Source organism: Martes martes (genome assembly GCF_963455335.1).
Source record: "Martes martes genome assembly, chromosome: 9".
Lineage (NCBI taxonomy): Eukaryota > Metazoa > Chordata > Mammalia > Carnivora > Mustelidae > Martes > Martes martes.
Window position 1 is genome coordinate 98693677 of NC_137896.1, and position 15288 is coordinate 98708964.

A 15288-nucleotide genomic window follows, 5' to 3' on the forward strand; every position below is an offset into this window, starting at 1 on the left:
CCAGAAGCTATTTCAGAGCCAGGGTCAAAGCCAAATATAAAAAATGATGCTCCTATCACTCTTCTTACTTAGGAAATTACAAGGGTTTGGGGGGCTCTAGCCAGGAGGAACCAGGGACAAAGACCAAAATATATATTTCTTATTATATCACTGTACCACAGAGTCTTGCCAATCCTCCTAAGACACCCCACCCCCAGAAGAAAAGGCCTGTGTGACCTCAGAAGCCAGTCATCTCCTCCCAAGACAGGGCCTCAAAAGAATGCCTCCTGAACAGGGCGTTGTGTTGTTGGTGAAGCAAACTGAGTCGGTTAGTTTAGGAGGTGATTTTTTTTCTTTCTTTCTTTTTTTTGTTTTGTTTTGTTTTGTTTATTTATTTGTCAGAGAGATAGAGTACAGGCAGGCAGAGGCAGAGGGAGAAGCAGGCCCCCTGCGGAACAAGAAGCCCAATGTGGGACTCAATTCCAGGACGCTGGGATCATGACCTGAGCCGAAGATAGTCGCTTAACCGACTGAGTCACCCAGGCGCCCTAGGAGGTGATTTTAAACAAACAGAAGATGGAGGGCTGGGTAGAAAAGGGAGGCATAGGCAGATGGCCAGCTGGAAGGCCGTGTACTTGGTTCAGAGAGTTCTACTGACACCTAGGAGAGTTTTCTCTCTGAGCTTATAAAGCACATATTTTCAGTGTGAAATAAATGATGCCATCGGCTAAGGCAAAGGGGACAGGGATGTGACTGTTCAGTAAGAGAACTGAGGGTTTGGAATAGCCCCTCAGGGGCTGATAGGGGACCGGGGATGTGTAAGCACAGCGCTGCGGATGACCTGAGACTAGACTCACCCACACTGCTGTGTGAATGTTCTAGAGCAGTGAAAATGCAAATTCAGGAGGAATTTGGTATGTAGACTTCAGAGCCACTCACTTACTAACACTTTACTCAGACATGCAGGCAAAATGCTGGGCCTTCATTTTGGTATAGCTTCTATAAGCCTCCATTTGCTAGACTGTAGGGAAAAGGAAGAGCAAAACTTTCGACCCAGCCTGAGCTTCAGGCCTAAAAACTGAGTCAGTCCCTTTGAACAGTGCTCAGGAACAAGAGAGATGCTGCATCTGCCTCTTTCCTCGTTTCCCACCCCCAGCCACCCCCTCGTCTCTGAGAGGCAATGCCTGTGGGCAGGGAAGAGGGAGGCTTACATACACCTGGCAGAGAAAACTCAGGGTTCCTGGCACCTCTGGTCCCAGGGACGGCCCTTACCTACCAGGTAGCTGCTGGTCCTGCTGGCATTTGCCACTGAGGTCTGTGCGCGGCCAGACTCCCACTCAGTCATGGCCCTGCCACAGAAGTCGGCTTTGTAAGAGTTAAGCTAAGAGCATGACAAGGGCAGTGCTATGAAGACCGCAGTCCATGATGATCAGTCTGAGGAATCAGCTGTGTGTGTTTCAGAAACACTAGAAATGGAGAGTGCGTCGGAGAGCCTTTTCGTCAGGGATCCTCAAGGACGCCTTAACTCCCTGACTACGGTGCTCGGACAAGAAGTGGACCGCTTTAACAAACTACTGAAGCTGATACACGTGAGAGCGCTCGCTGCCGGCACTGCTGTTGGGCAGCAAAGCTTTGTAGAGAAGTGTAGCCTCATAAGAATCCTCCGTTTCCACCACCTCAGCATTTCCATTTGGATTTGCTCACAACTCTCCAAACACAACTTGGCTAAAATGGAATCAACCCCCATCCAAGGAATCTGTTGCCCTTCTCTGATAAGGCCTCCATCAGTCTGTGACATTACAGATCCCAGTGTCCTCATTATCCTAATTTACACCCCTGGAGTGAGCACTGACTCAGACATTTGATCAAGGACCAAAGCACTGAATTATGAGAGATTTAGTGCGTGTTCCTGACGTCCAGTTTGCATGTAATAACACAGTCTTTATGACGACTATAAAAACCAGAGTTTCTCCAAGTTGGGCCACAAAATGCCCGTGTTAGAATCTGCTATGCAACATATTCGAAATGCAGGTTCCCTGATCCCACTCCAGATCTACTGAGTTAGAATTCCCTGAGAAATTTAAATAACCTGCCCCCACCCCCAGATGATTTCACTGCCACTAAAATTTGAGAACAACTATTTGGACCTTTGCCTTATGCTCCGGAATACTTTCCGGGTGGCCTTGGATTTATAATGATGGCTGAAGGCCTCCCTGGTTTCTCTGTGTGTAACTTTGATAAGGGAAGCACAAAAACTATTAGAGACCAAATACTGAGCATTCACTGGGTAAGTTTTGCTGCCCAGCAAGACCCAAATACCTAGCACAAAGTCAAGGCTTGGTGATAAGATTGGGAAGGACAACTGGGGTAAATCTTTTTTTTTTTTTTTTAAGATTTTATTTATTTGACAGAAATCACAAGTAGGCAGAGAGGCAGGCAGAGAGAGAGAGGAAGGGAAGCAGGCTCCCTGCTGAGCAGAGAGCCCGATGCGGGGCTCGATCCCAGGACCCTGAGATCATGACCCGAGCCGAAGGCAGAGGCTTAACCCACTGAGCCACCCAGGCGCCCCTGGGGTAAATCTTTTAAAGCCAAAGACTCTCCCCTATTAGAAAAACAGTCTCCCAGTGTTACTGTTGGCAGGTAATACTTTGGCGTGTGGGTTAGAGGGGTACGGGTTAGCTGAACATGCAAAGCTCTCACCTTGGGACTGTGGATCTTGTCAGCTATACACCAGTGTCACAGGCCAGGGGGCCATCCCTGGGCTTAACGCCTTGTACACGGAAAGAGCCAGGCTAGAGACTAAGCTGCTAGGATAAAGACCTCTAAATACAATGACCAAAACAAGATAAAAATTACTTCCCTCTCAGCTAACAGCCTAGAGGAAGCCCTGTGGGGGCAGGGAGTCCATCTTGCTCTGTGAGCTCATCTAGGGACCCCAGCTGGAGGGTCGGCTCTTCCAGCCTCAACAGCTAGCCTGCATCTCTGGGCCTAAGGTGGCTGCTCCTATTGTCCCCTTTTGCCAGCCCGTGGGACAGGGGAAAGTGAGGGCTGGGAGAAAGCAGGTTCCTCGTAAAAATGTGACCCAGAAATCACATACACCATTTTTTTTCTTGCACCCCATTAGCCAAAATTTGGTCATATGGCTGTCCCCCAGCTTTGAGGGTGGTGGGCAGTGTAGTCTCCATATTGGATTGCTGTGCCCAGCTAAAAGGAAGGGAGGACTGTTCAGAGGACGGACATGCTGCTCACGTCTTGACTCCTCTACATCATGACCTTTCATCTACTTGAAGACGGACAAATGCAAATGTCGCTTCCTCCAAAAAGTCTTCTTGGCACACCAGCCCGTCCCTCCACCATCAGATAACTTAGGAGCCCCTCTTCAGTGCCCCATCATTCCAGGTGTCTGTGTCTATCACTATGCCTACCACATTACTTTGTAATCACCCCTCCAGGAAGATGGGTCCCCCGGGAGACAATGAACTTCTGGAAGAGAGGGAAACTAGGATATTAGTCATTTTTGTTTCCCTAGCCCCCGACACATACTAAATCTTCGTGAATATTTCAATGAGCGAGTGAATGAGTGTGGCTCTCAAGTGGCTCTCCCTGTGGCCACTTCTCGTCAAACACCATCTCCCAATAATGGCGGGATTCACCTACAGGAAGCAGAAGAGGGCAGAGTCCAGGAAGAAGCAGCCTGCAAGGCCGTCAGGAACCAAGGCAGAGCGCGCCTATCTGAGGGAGGGGTGGTGGCCCCTCACCGCCCACCTCCCCCATCCTGACCTCTGCCTGGCCCTGCTTTGCCCTGAGTCTGGCCGAGCCCCTTCGCTTCACCCAGGGAATAGCAAGGCGGCACCGCCGTGGCACTGAGAAAGGCCGAGGAAGGTGGCAGCCCCTGGGGGGCCCATTCTCCTCCTTCTAGTGACAGAACTGTGAGCCAGGGCCGTTCCTGGGAGAGACGAGGCCAGCCTATTAGTCAGGCTTCTAACCACAGAGAACATTTTGACATTATCCTTTCTTTCACTGAACATGGTGCCTGCATTAACTACCTCCTCTGGGAGAATCGGCTGCAAAGTGACCTCTATTTTCAGCAGACCTGGAAGACCCTAGCTGCCTAATCCCCCCCTTCTCCCCGTAACGTAGGCATTCTCCCAGCATTTTATGTAAGTCTCCTGCTCCTTTTTCCATTTTCAGTACCTAAGGTAGAATACCGCCTTGGCTCTGGCTGAGAGCCTCTGATGCTGCCAAGAGCTCCTCACGTCCCAAGGGCAGATCTAACTAAAACTCTTTTTTTTTTCATCCCACTGCCTCTTGTGGAGAGAGAAGGCATGCTGGGGAGTAACTGTGAGGGAAGGGAAGGCTGACCAACCTTGTTCATCCACATATGGCCTATCTCCAGAGCTATATGGTCCTGGACCTTATTTTGTTTTTTTCAATCAATATAAATAAAATATAACATCTTTCTATAATATCTTTCCAGTAGATGGCAGTAGTTTTCACAAAACGGGAACCCACGCCGTACCCATCCTCAAGCCCAGCCTTCATCTTTAGCCAGGCCGCAACTGCTGCCCTGTACTTCCCACAGCTGCTGCCAGCCCAGCATCTCCCAGGACTGCTGTCTGCCTCTGATTTTTGTTGGGGTGAGGGGAGGGTAAGGGACATGCCTTAAGGAAGTGTTTCCAGTTCAAGGAGCCTCTCTGGTACCTGCTGAAAGATTGGTCTCATCTAAGAATCTTCCCCCTCTGCTGTGACCTCAGAGGCCGTGGGCAGCCCCCAGGGCAGAATTAGCGGGGGCACGAGGTAGTTCCCACCACCACCCCCACGCTTCCCAACTAACCAACCATCAGGCCCGTTTCTCCTTTAGCCTAGAGGAGAGCTGTTCAGTGGCAGTTCTTGAAATCACTTCTTGAGGCTTCAGGGGTATTTCTCTACCTTCCCCTCTCTCCACTTCATTGGATTCTGCTATTAACCGCCGGAACTGTCCCCCACCCCAGGGCTCACACCCCTATGGTCACATGTTGTAAAAATAGATGAAAGACTGGAGGGTCTGGCCCAGCAGGGAGGATGGAACCCAGCAAGTTGTCCCTTCAGCCCAACGCTGTACCTGCTGCCACAAACGAGTGGCACTCACACTTGATAATTACATCTGTGAAATGTACCTCCCCATTCCTGTTCTTTCAGACTTCTCTGGAAACTCTCAACAAAGCCATTGCTGGCTTTGTGGTGATGTCTGAGGAAATGGAGAAGGTCTATAACAGTTTCCTCAACAACCAGGTTCCTTCTCTGTGGTCCAGCACAGCCTACCCGTCCCTGAAGCCACTAGGATCATGGGTCAAAGATCTTATCCTGAGGACTGCATTTGTGGACGTAAGAAGATTCATTTCTTTGGGGTTTGATGAACACAGTAGGCCTCAAGGTCCTTAGGAAGCCCTAGCGAACTGAAACACTAACAACCGTTGAGGGATCATCTGAGCCCAAAGAGACAAAAACTTCCAGAATGGCATCAGTTTGAAAGTCATGCTGATCATAACATACTTTGCCCTTGGCCCTTATTGCCACATGTCCTTTTAGTTTCAGATCTAGTTCATGGGACCCGACTATGACATACAGAACCAATCTGACATGAGTCCAAAGTGCCAGGTGTGACCTTGCTGTGGTCTCCCCTCTTCCACACCCCCTGAAATAACCAGTTTCTGGATTTTATGTGAGGAAGGGGAACAGACAGGCAGTGAGAATGAGGCTGGTGACTGACTCAGGCTGGCTGAGATTCTGTCTCCTGAGAAGCCCTCCAAAATATGACTTTGATTTAAATGACAAACTCCATTTTAGAAAAACAATACGTGATGGTGTGATGTTTCTCCTTTAGTTGTGGCTCAAAAGGGGGCAGCCTAAGTCCTTCTGGATCTCCGGTTTCTTCTTTCCTCAAGGATTTCTAACAGGTAACCAACCGTGCTTTCTCAAGAAAAATCCCACAGAAAAGACCATGATCGGTTACATGCTGGGTTTCTAGGAGCCGGGGAGAAGGCCTGGCTGCTAATGACCTAACTGTGCGTGGCTGACTATAGGTCTGTTCAGTGAGGCCCTTCTCTTCCTCTCTGGCTCGGGGAAAGGATGGCAGAAACAGCAGATGCTCCCCTACAACCTAATCCCTGCCCCTCTCTGTCTTGCAAGCGTGCCCTGGGGTTGTAAACGTCCACAGCATGCCCTAGTCCCGTGCGGCACCCCCCCGCCCCCGTGCTTAAAGGCACCACCTGCTCCAGCCCCACCTCAGCGTAGCTTCCTTCCCTCTAACAAATACTCCTTCTGTCCTTCCAGCAGCCCTCAAGGACTCCAGCTAGCAGGCCCATATAAAACAAGCTGAGCAGCACTCTGAAGTTAGGGAGATGGGGCTCTGGATGTCCTGCCCTGGCTTATCTCCCTCACTGCAGAGCAGTGCCCTTGAGACTTGGCCTTTCTCCCTCTCTTCCCAGCCCTGCCATGGCTCCACCCCTCCTAACATCACCGCAGGCTTCCAGTCTGATGAGCTAATTTGGAATAAGGCATTAATGGTTGAGACTTCCCGCTGGAGTGGAAGCTCTCAAATGCTAGAGCAGCCTGGCAGAGGCAAGCGGAGGCTGTGTTCGAGAAGCGGCAGTGTTGTTCAGAGGATCCAGCTTTCTGGTTTTCTTATTTATAGGAACTCTGCAAAATCATGCTCGGAAATACAATTTGCCTATAGATGAGCTGAGTTTCAAATACAACATGATTCCCATCTACCGGGATCAAGCTGCAGTTACAGAAGCTGCCAAGACAGTGCAGTTTGGACAAGAATTGCCCATGGACTTGGAGGTACTGTCCCCTGACTACTGTTACAGCAAAGCAGCTCTGTCCCACGGCCATCTGAGATCTCAGCCAACCTCCTCTCCCACTGCCTCCCACATGCAGGAGCACGAGAAGCAGACAAGATTCACAGCCCTCAGACAAACTCCCCAGGCGAGCAGTGCCTAGATGGAATGCCCAAATTAGCCTGATTTGTAGAGATGTTCTTTAAAGTAACACTGTTTATTTCTTTAGATTCCTATGGCAACTTTCTCCTTCTTAATGGAGAAAGAGGTTAAATATGAGGGTTTTAACAAGATGTTAAAAACAAGGGTTTCAGAATCACGCAGGCCTGACTCCCCTTTGCCAGCTAAGTATGCTAGAGCAACGACCAGGGTGTCTGCATCTCAGCATTCTCATCCGTAAGATGGGGCCGCCGCCGGCCTCAGAGGGGTGATGTGGTAAGAATGAACCGGCGCATAATGCTCCCGCAATAAAGAACTACTATTACAGGCTGAGTCTATTGGCAGTTCATTGAGCTGCCCCCTAGCGGAAGTGATGTACCAACTTCATACATTATATAACCACAAATACACGGCGTAACTTACAGGAGTGCACTAGAGAAACAGTTTAAACTTCTTGCCTACATAGTTTACCCCCTTTAGAGCAGAAGTTCTCAAAGTGTGATTCCAATACCAGGAGCTTGGGCATCACCTGGGAACCTACTAGAAATGCAAATTCCAAGGACCCATTCCGGATCTACTGAATCAGAAACTCTGGGCTGGGACCCAGAAATCTGTACTGTGACAAGTCCTAAATGGGGTTCTTGGCACACTAAAGTTTGAGAACCACGGCTCTAGAGTATCAGTGATTCTCAACCTTGACTGACGGTTAGGATCACCTGTGGAAACTTCTTAAAACTCCCAGTGCGCAGACTACCTGCTAGTCACATCAGAATCACCCCCGTTTCATTAGGCACCATTATTTTCCAAAGCTCCCCTGGTGATTCGAGTGTAGAGGCAGGGATGAGAACCACTGCTGCCAACATGAGCTGCCCAGCTTCAACGTGCTAAGGAGATAGCAACAGGGACTGGAGCTCTGTGTACCAGTGAGCCGTATAAATATAATTTCCTATTTGTGCCACAAAATCAAACATCTGCTCCAGATGGTTTTTTCCAAGAAAGTGTTCACACACCAATCAACAGAGTTGTGGTGAATGGCTTTACTAAACTTTCTTAACATATCCTGGCATCAGTTAGTAGAAGTTGCTCCTGGATACTTCTGTCAGCATCCACCCCACTCAGATCTGACTGATCTACTCTGCTCACACGAGCAAAAACTTACAAAGACAAACTGATCCTGTATGCATGGCTTACTTATGAAATACTGTAACATCCCATGCCTCTTAATTGCCTGTATTTAAAATTACAATAAAAAGGGTTACACTTTTAAGGAAATTTGTTTGAGCATCAAAATGCTTTTTAAAGTAAAAATTAAAATAAGTTGAGAGTTGCACTTCTCATTATTTTGAGCCCCTTCTTAGCCAGGAGGGTGTCCCAGGCCCATATCAGGAATAACCAAGGCCTCGGGAAGGCACCCACAAAAAAGTTCTCACTGAGGCCTTCCAGGATGCCGGCCCTGCTCTGTGCCTGGCACATTTTTACCTGCCCCAGGAGGCTGACTCTGACAGATGGAAGCTTATGCTGACCACCAGGGCCTCTGTTCCTCCACCTTGCCCCAACCCACCCGCCTAGATCGTGGGCACTGGCGCATGACAATGCCTTAGAATCCCTGCCTTCTGTGGAGATGGCAGGTCACATCATGGGCCCACATCGTGGTCCTCCCAGTGACCGTCTCCCAGAGACTGCTTACACAACTTTATTTCTGTTACACACAAGCCACTGTCTGCCCATCTGCCACCTTTGTGCAGTTTAGGAAAACACACTCCCTCTGGGTGGATGCCCACATGGCTCCCATACATGGCCCGGCACGTGTATAGCAGGCTGGTTTTCAGCCTCTCCTAAGGCAAACTGCACAAGCGTACCCAGCAGCCCCCAAGACAGGAAGGCCCCCCTCCCCCTCTCCGAGCCTGCCCAGGAGACAAAGTTCAGGATGCTAAAAAGTAAAGACCAGCCAAAAAGAGCTTACCATTCTTTTGTTCATGATAAAAATATACTACCTGTGTCCAAAAATATACTACCTGCTCGGTCATCTGCCTGCAGGTGCGAAGCTCCAATTATCCCAAAGATAACTAGCTCCACAAATGGCCAGTGGCACTCAGTGTTTGAGAAAGGACGACACGGAAGTCTACAACGGGCTGAAATTGTACACTAGGGGTGGCATCCAGTCATGGGCCACTAAGGGCCAGGGTTTTTCTCTGTCCCCCACCCCCCACCCTTAAAAGAAACATGAAAAATCTAGCATAATTTCTGAAAACAAAAAAGGAACTGGTGCTCTGTAAGTGTTACTAGAGATATAGAGTCTGTCTTTAGCAGGGCACCCAGACCCCGGAAAGACCTTGCTAAACAGAACAGCCCTCCTCTCCCACTCACTTCCCATGAGGAGGAGAAAGTCAGGACATTATATAGGATAGTCTGAAGCCCATCAATGGCTTCCCTATTAGAGATGTTGGTGGAGTATGGAAAGTATGAGATTTGGTGTCAAACTGAGAAGGCAGTCATTTTACCTTTCCAAGCCTCTGTATTTTCCTCTCCAGAATGTGACAAATAATAGCAATCTGTAGACTAGTTCTTAGAACTAACTGGTGAGGATGTGGGGCTCAGAAAACAGCCCACATGGGATGCCTGGGTGGCTCAGTTGGTTGAGCAGCTGCCTTCGGCTCAGGTCATGATCCCAGCGTCCTGGGATCGAGTCCCACATCAGGCTCCTTGCGTGGCAGGGAGCCTGCTTCTCCCTCTGCCTCTGCTCGCTCACTCTCTCTTCCACTCTCTCTCTGACAAATAAATAAATAAAATTAAAAAAAAAAAAAAACCCAGCCCACAGCGGCTAAGCCCCTTTTCCTCACCTTAAAACTTCTGTTCATCTCCTCACCTTAAAACTTCTGTTCATCTTTCAGTTGCCCTCTCCTCAGGATGGCGTTCTTGTTCATGGGATGTTCATGGATGCTTCTCGATGGGACAACACAGAGATGGTGATGGAGGATGCACTGCCAGGACAGATGAATCCAATGCTGCCCGTGGTGCATTTTGAACCTCAACAAAATTATGTGCCAAACCCGGCACTTTACCACTCCCCACTTTATAAAACAGGGGCCCGGGCAGGAACGCTCTCAACCACAGGTAAGGATGCGCAAACACTGGCCCAGATAATGACAAAACACAAACTACAAAGTCCAAAAAAAAAAAAAAAACTATACTATGCAAGGAGAGATCTTAAACCAATTAGCAAAGCTTAAAAGGAGGCCACTTATAACATATTAATTTATAAATGTTATAAATTATCTTTCTTTAAACTCTGAGAATGGATTGACATTATAAAACTAATACTTTCTTCTATTCTAATAAGTAGAGAATAGAGCTTATTGAACAGTGACTTCTAATTTCAAAAAATGATGGCCTGAGTACATACAAAAATCTCTCTCTCACCAAAGCCACTGAGACTCATCATAGAAAATGGATTTGAAAATAAACCAAAAATGGAATGCCATGTTGAAGAAAGGGGAATCTGAGTGGGCCTGAAACTAAGACGTAGCCCTGAAAAAAGGAACCAAGTAGAAATCTGTATCAACAGAGACTGAAGGGGTGCCCGGGCGGCTCAGTGGGTTAAAGCCTCTGCCTTCAGCCCAGGTCATGATCCCAGGGTCCTGGGATCGAGCCCCACATTGGGCTCTTCGCTCAGTGGGGAGCCTGCTTCCCCCTCTCTCTGTCTGCCTCTCTTCCTACTTGTGATCTTTGTCTGTCAAATAAATAAAATCTTTTAAAAAAAACAACAACAGAGACTGAAGATCTGCCCCATACAGAGTTAGGACACAGCTAAAGAGTGAGCAGGGAATGAGCTAAGGAAATCCCTCACAATACAGCACAATGAGATTTAAAAAAAAAAAAAAAGGTGACATCATGAAAGGAGCCAAATTTTCCATTTTCTGCAAAGGATAAATCTTTCCAATCTGGAAGGAGAAAGAGGATGAAAGAGAGATAATAATGGCTGATAACTTTCCAGAACTGAAGAAACACTGTTTTCAAAGTGGCCATACCATTGAACACTTCCACTAGCAGCATGTAAGGGTTCCAGTTCCTCCACCTCCTCATGACCACTTAGGATAATCAGTCCTTTTAGTTTTAGATGTCAGACAGACAGGTGGACGATAGAATATAGTAGTATCTTCTTGTGGTTTTACTTTGCATTTCCCTAATTACTAAGGATGCTACCCATCTTTCCTGGTACTTATTTATATCTTCTTTGATAAACTGTCTGTTTAAGTCTTTTACCTATTTTATAAAAGTCATTTATCTTATTATTGGCTAAAATTCCAATAGGAACTCTGTCTTCTCACCAAGAGGAACCAAGAAAAGGTAGTAATTAAAATGATGTTGCGGACCACCCTCTCAGGTCCCCTCCCTCTTTGGGAGCTTTGTACTATGACTTTGCTGTCACTAAACAGACCTTGTTTGGTGCCTAGGTGGTTCAGTCAGTTAAGCATGTGCCTTAGGCACAGGGCCCCAGAGTCCTAGGATCCAGCCCGCATCGGGCTCTCTACCCAGCAGGGAGTCTGCTTCTCCCTCTCCCTCTCCCTCTGTGCGTGCTAGCTCTCTTTCTCTCTCTTCCTCTCTTATACTCTCAAATAAAATAAAATAAAATACATTATAAAATAGGTCAGGAAGAGAGAAATTCTTCCATAAATGGTGCTTGGACAATTGGTTTTACCAAACTTAGACCCTATGTCATACTATATACAAAAATTAAATCACTGATGGATTCCTTACACTTAATTATCACTAAATTTTAAAATCATTATTAACTGGAGGAGAAAGATGGCAGAGGAGTAGACATAAATATCATTGGGTCCCAGGAGTTCAGCTAGATAGTTATCAAACCATTCTGAAAAGCTACAAACTCAACAGGCAATTGAAGACAAGAAGAGCAGCAATTCTAGGAACAGAAAACAACCACTTTCTGGAAGGTAGGTCATGTGGAGAACTGAACCCAAGTCAACATATGAGAAGAGAGACTGCTGAGGGAGGGACTGGCTCCCGGCAAGCAGTAGAGCAGTGGAGCACAAAATTGGAACTTTTAGAAGTCTGCTCCACTGAGGGACGTCACTCTAGAGGCTAAGCAGGGGGTGGAGAACTCACAGGGACAGTGTGGTCTCAGGACCCGTGGGGTCACAAAAAGACCAGGGGTGTCTGAGTGTGGCAGAGCTCCCAGGTATTGGAGCAGGGAAACTGGTTGCAGAGACAGAGCCAAGTGAGCCGAGTGAGCTCTCAGCTCGGGGTTACCTTAAACTATGATCCAAGGCACAGTAAGGCCACTGCTCTTCGAGCAAGATCCTACAAGTGGCAGATCCAGAAGAGACACCCCTCCCTCTTCCTCCTCTGGGAGGAGTGATGCAGGAGCGTGCTGCAGGAATCTGCTGGGTTTGGAGACTCCAAACAGGGCCACGTGCCAGAGATAGAAACAGTCACAGGTTGGGTGAGCTCAGAATGTGGCCGGAGACCAGGGAGATGGGAGTGATTGACTGCTTTCCTCGAGGGTGCACTGAGGAGTGGGGCCCCGAGCTCTCAGCTCCTACAGGGGCTAGAGACTGGGAGGTCACCATCCTCATTCCTTCCTCCAAATCTGTACAGAAAGAGTTCAGGGAACAAAAGCTACCAAGAGCAAACCCAAGCACATTCCTTAGCCCAACCCCTGGCAAGGGTGGTGCAGTTCTGCCTTAGGCAAAGACATTTGAGAATCACTGCAACAGGAATCTCCCCCAAAGGATCAACAGGAACAGCCAGCCAAGACCTGTTCACCCATCAATGAGAACTGCAAAACATCAGAGCTACAGGAATACACCACAAAGAACTCATGGCTTTTTCCCCATGATTCATTAGTCTTTCAAAGTTAAATTTCTTAAATTTTAATTTTTTCTTATTTTATTTTTTTAATTTTTCCTCTTCCCTATTTTAACCCTTTTAAACTATTTTATCTTATCAATACCTTTTTAAAAAATATTTTTAAATTTTCATTGTTATACTCATATTTTATCCCTTCATTGTATTTAACCTAGTTTTTTGCATACATATAGGTTTTTCTCTTTAAAATTTTGGGATACAGTTTCTTCTAACAGAACAAAATATACCCTAAATCTAGCACGTGGCTTTGTTCTAGTCTCCAGCCTGATCTCATTCTTTCCTCTTTTTTTTTTCTTTTTTCAACCAACTTCCTATCTTATCTATTCCTTTTTTAGAACCTTATTTAATTTTCATCTTTACAGTCATATTCCATCCCTTCATTGTGTATACCCTTATTTTTGTGTGTGTAAGTTTTTCTTTCTTTAAAATTTTGGGAGACAGTATCTTGTAATGAACCAAAATATACCCAAAATCAAGTGTGTAACACTGTTCTATTCACTAGTGTGTGTGTGTATGTGCGTGTGTGTGTATGTGTATAATATTTTTAAAATATATATATATATATATGTATTTTTTTGTCTCTTTTCACCCCCTTGCCCCCTGGTTTCAGGTCTCCTCCGACTGGGTTAGTGTATATTTTTCTGGGGTTGTTGCTACCCTTTTAGTATTTTGTTCTCTCATTCATCTATTCTTATCTGGATAAAATGACAAGGTGAAAAAATTCACCTCAAAAAAAACAAAAAAACAAGAGGCAATACCATGTCTATGGACCTAATCAATTCGAACATTAGTAATATGTCAGAACTAGAGTTAAGAATGACAATTATCAAGGTGCTAGCTGGGCTTGAAAAAAGCATGGAAGATACCAGAGAATCACTTTCTGGAGAAATAAAATCACTTTCTGAAGAAATAAAAATCTAACCAAGTTGAAATTTTAAGAAGCTATTAATGAGGTGCAATAAAAAATGGGAGGCTCTTACGGCTAGGATAAATGAGGCAAGGGAGAGAATTAGTGATATAGAAGACCAAATGATGGAGAATAAAGAAGCTGGAGTAAGAGAGAGAAACAACTACTGGACTATGAGGGGAGAATTCAAGAGATAAGTGATACCACAAGATGAAACAATATCAGAATAATTGGGATCCCCGGGGTGCCTTGGTGGTTCAGTGGGTTAAGCCTCTGCCTTTGGTTTAGGTCATGATCTCAGGGTCCTGGGATCGAGCCCCACATGGGGCTTTCTGCTCAGAAGAGATCCTGCTTCCCCCTCTCTCTCTGTCTGCCTCTCTAACTACTTGTGATCTCTCTGTCAAATAAATAAATACAGTCTTTTTTTAAAAATGTACAATTCAGTGACATTAAAAAAGAAGAAGAAGAAGAATTGGGATCCCAGAAGAAGAAAGGGGCAGAAGGTATATTGGAGCAAATGATAGCAGAGAATTTCCCTAATTTGGCACAAGGAACAAGCATCAAAATCCAGGAGGCACAGAGAACCCCCCTCGAAATCAATTTTAAAAGGTCCACACCCCATCATCTGATAGTAAAACTTACAAGCCTCAGTGACAAAGAGAACTTGAAAGCAGCTTGGGACAAGAGGTAACATACAATGGGGAAAATATTAGATTGGCAGCAGACCTATCCACAGAGAACTGGAAGGCCAGAAAGGACTGGCATGATCTAGTCAGAGCACGAAACGGGAAATATATGCAGCCAAGAATACTATATCCAGCTAGCCTGTCATTGAAAATAGAAGGAGAGAGAAAAACCTTCCAGGACAAACAAAAACTAAAACAATTTGCAAACATCAAACCAGTCCTACAGGAAATATTGAAAGGTTAGTCTAAGCAAAGAGAGAGCCTAAAAGTAACAGACCAGAAAGGAACAGAAACAATATGCAGTAACAGTCACCTTACAGGCAATACAAAGGCACTAAATTCATATCTTTCAATAGTTACCCTGAATGTAGATGAGCTAAATGCCCCAATCAAAAGACAAAGGGATTCAGAATGAATTAAAAAAAACAAGATCCATGGATATACTGTCTGCAAGAAACTCATTTTAGACCCAGAGACACCTCCAGATGTAAACTGAGGGGTAAAAAACAATTTACCATGCTAATGGACATCAAAAGAAAGCTGGGGTGGCAATCCTTATATCAGATAAATTAGATTTTAAGCCAAAGACTGTAATAAGAGATGAGGAAGGACACTATATTATACTTAAAGGGTCTGTCCAACAAGAAGACCTAACAATTTTAAATATCAATGCCCCTAACAATGGGAGCAGCCAATTATGTAAACCAATTAATACCAAAATCAAAGAAACACATCCACAATAATACAATAATAGTAAGGGACTTTAACACCCCCCCCCTTATTGAAATGAACAGATCATCTAAGCAAAAGAGCAACAAGGAAATAAAGGCTTTAAATGACACACTGG

The 15288-nt window shown here is 46.0% G+C and overlaps 1 protein-coding gene across 1 annotated transcript in view; it reads left to right on the top strand.

The window, feature by feature from the left end:
* The window catches only part of DNAH6 (dynein axonemal heavy chain 6), a gene marked incomplete at its 5' end in the record, with an annotated part of 237936 nt that overhangs the window by 216965 nt on the left and 5683 nt on the right, over positions 1 to 15288 (top strand). Inside the window, 5 exons of the mRNA XM_080813644.1 lie at positions 1441 to 1568; positions 5158 to 5343; positions 5843 to 5915; positions 6653 to 6804; positions 9851 to 10073. Coding sequence (XP_080669770.1) covers positions 1441 to 1568; positions 5158 to 5343; positions 5843 to 5915; positions 6653 to 6804; positions 9851 to 10073 — 762 coding nt within the window. The remainder of the gene's footprint in view (positions 1 to 1440; positions 1569 to 5157; positions 5344 to 5842; positions 5916 to 6652; positions 6805 to 9850; positions 10074 to 15288) is intronic.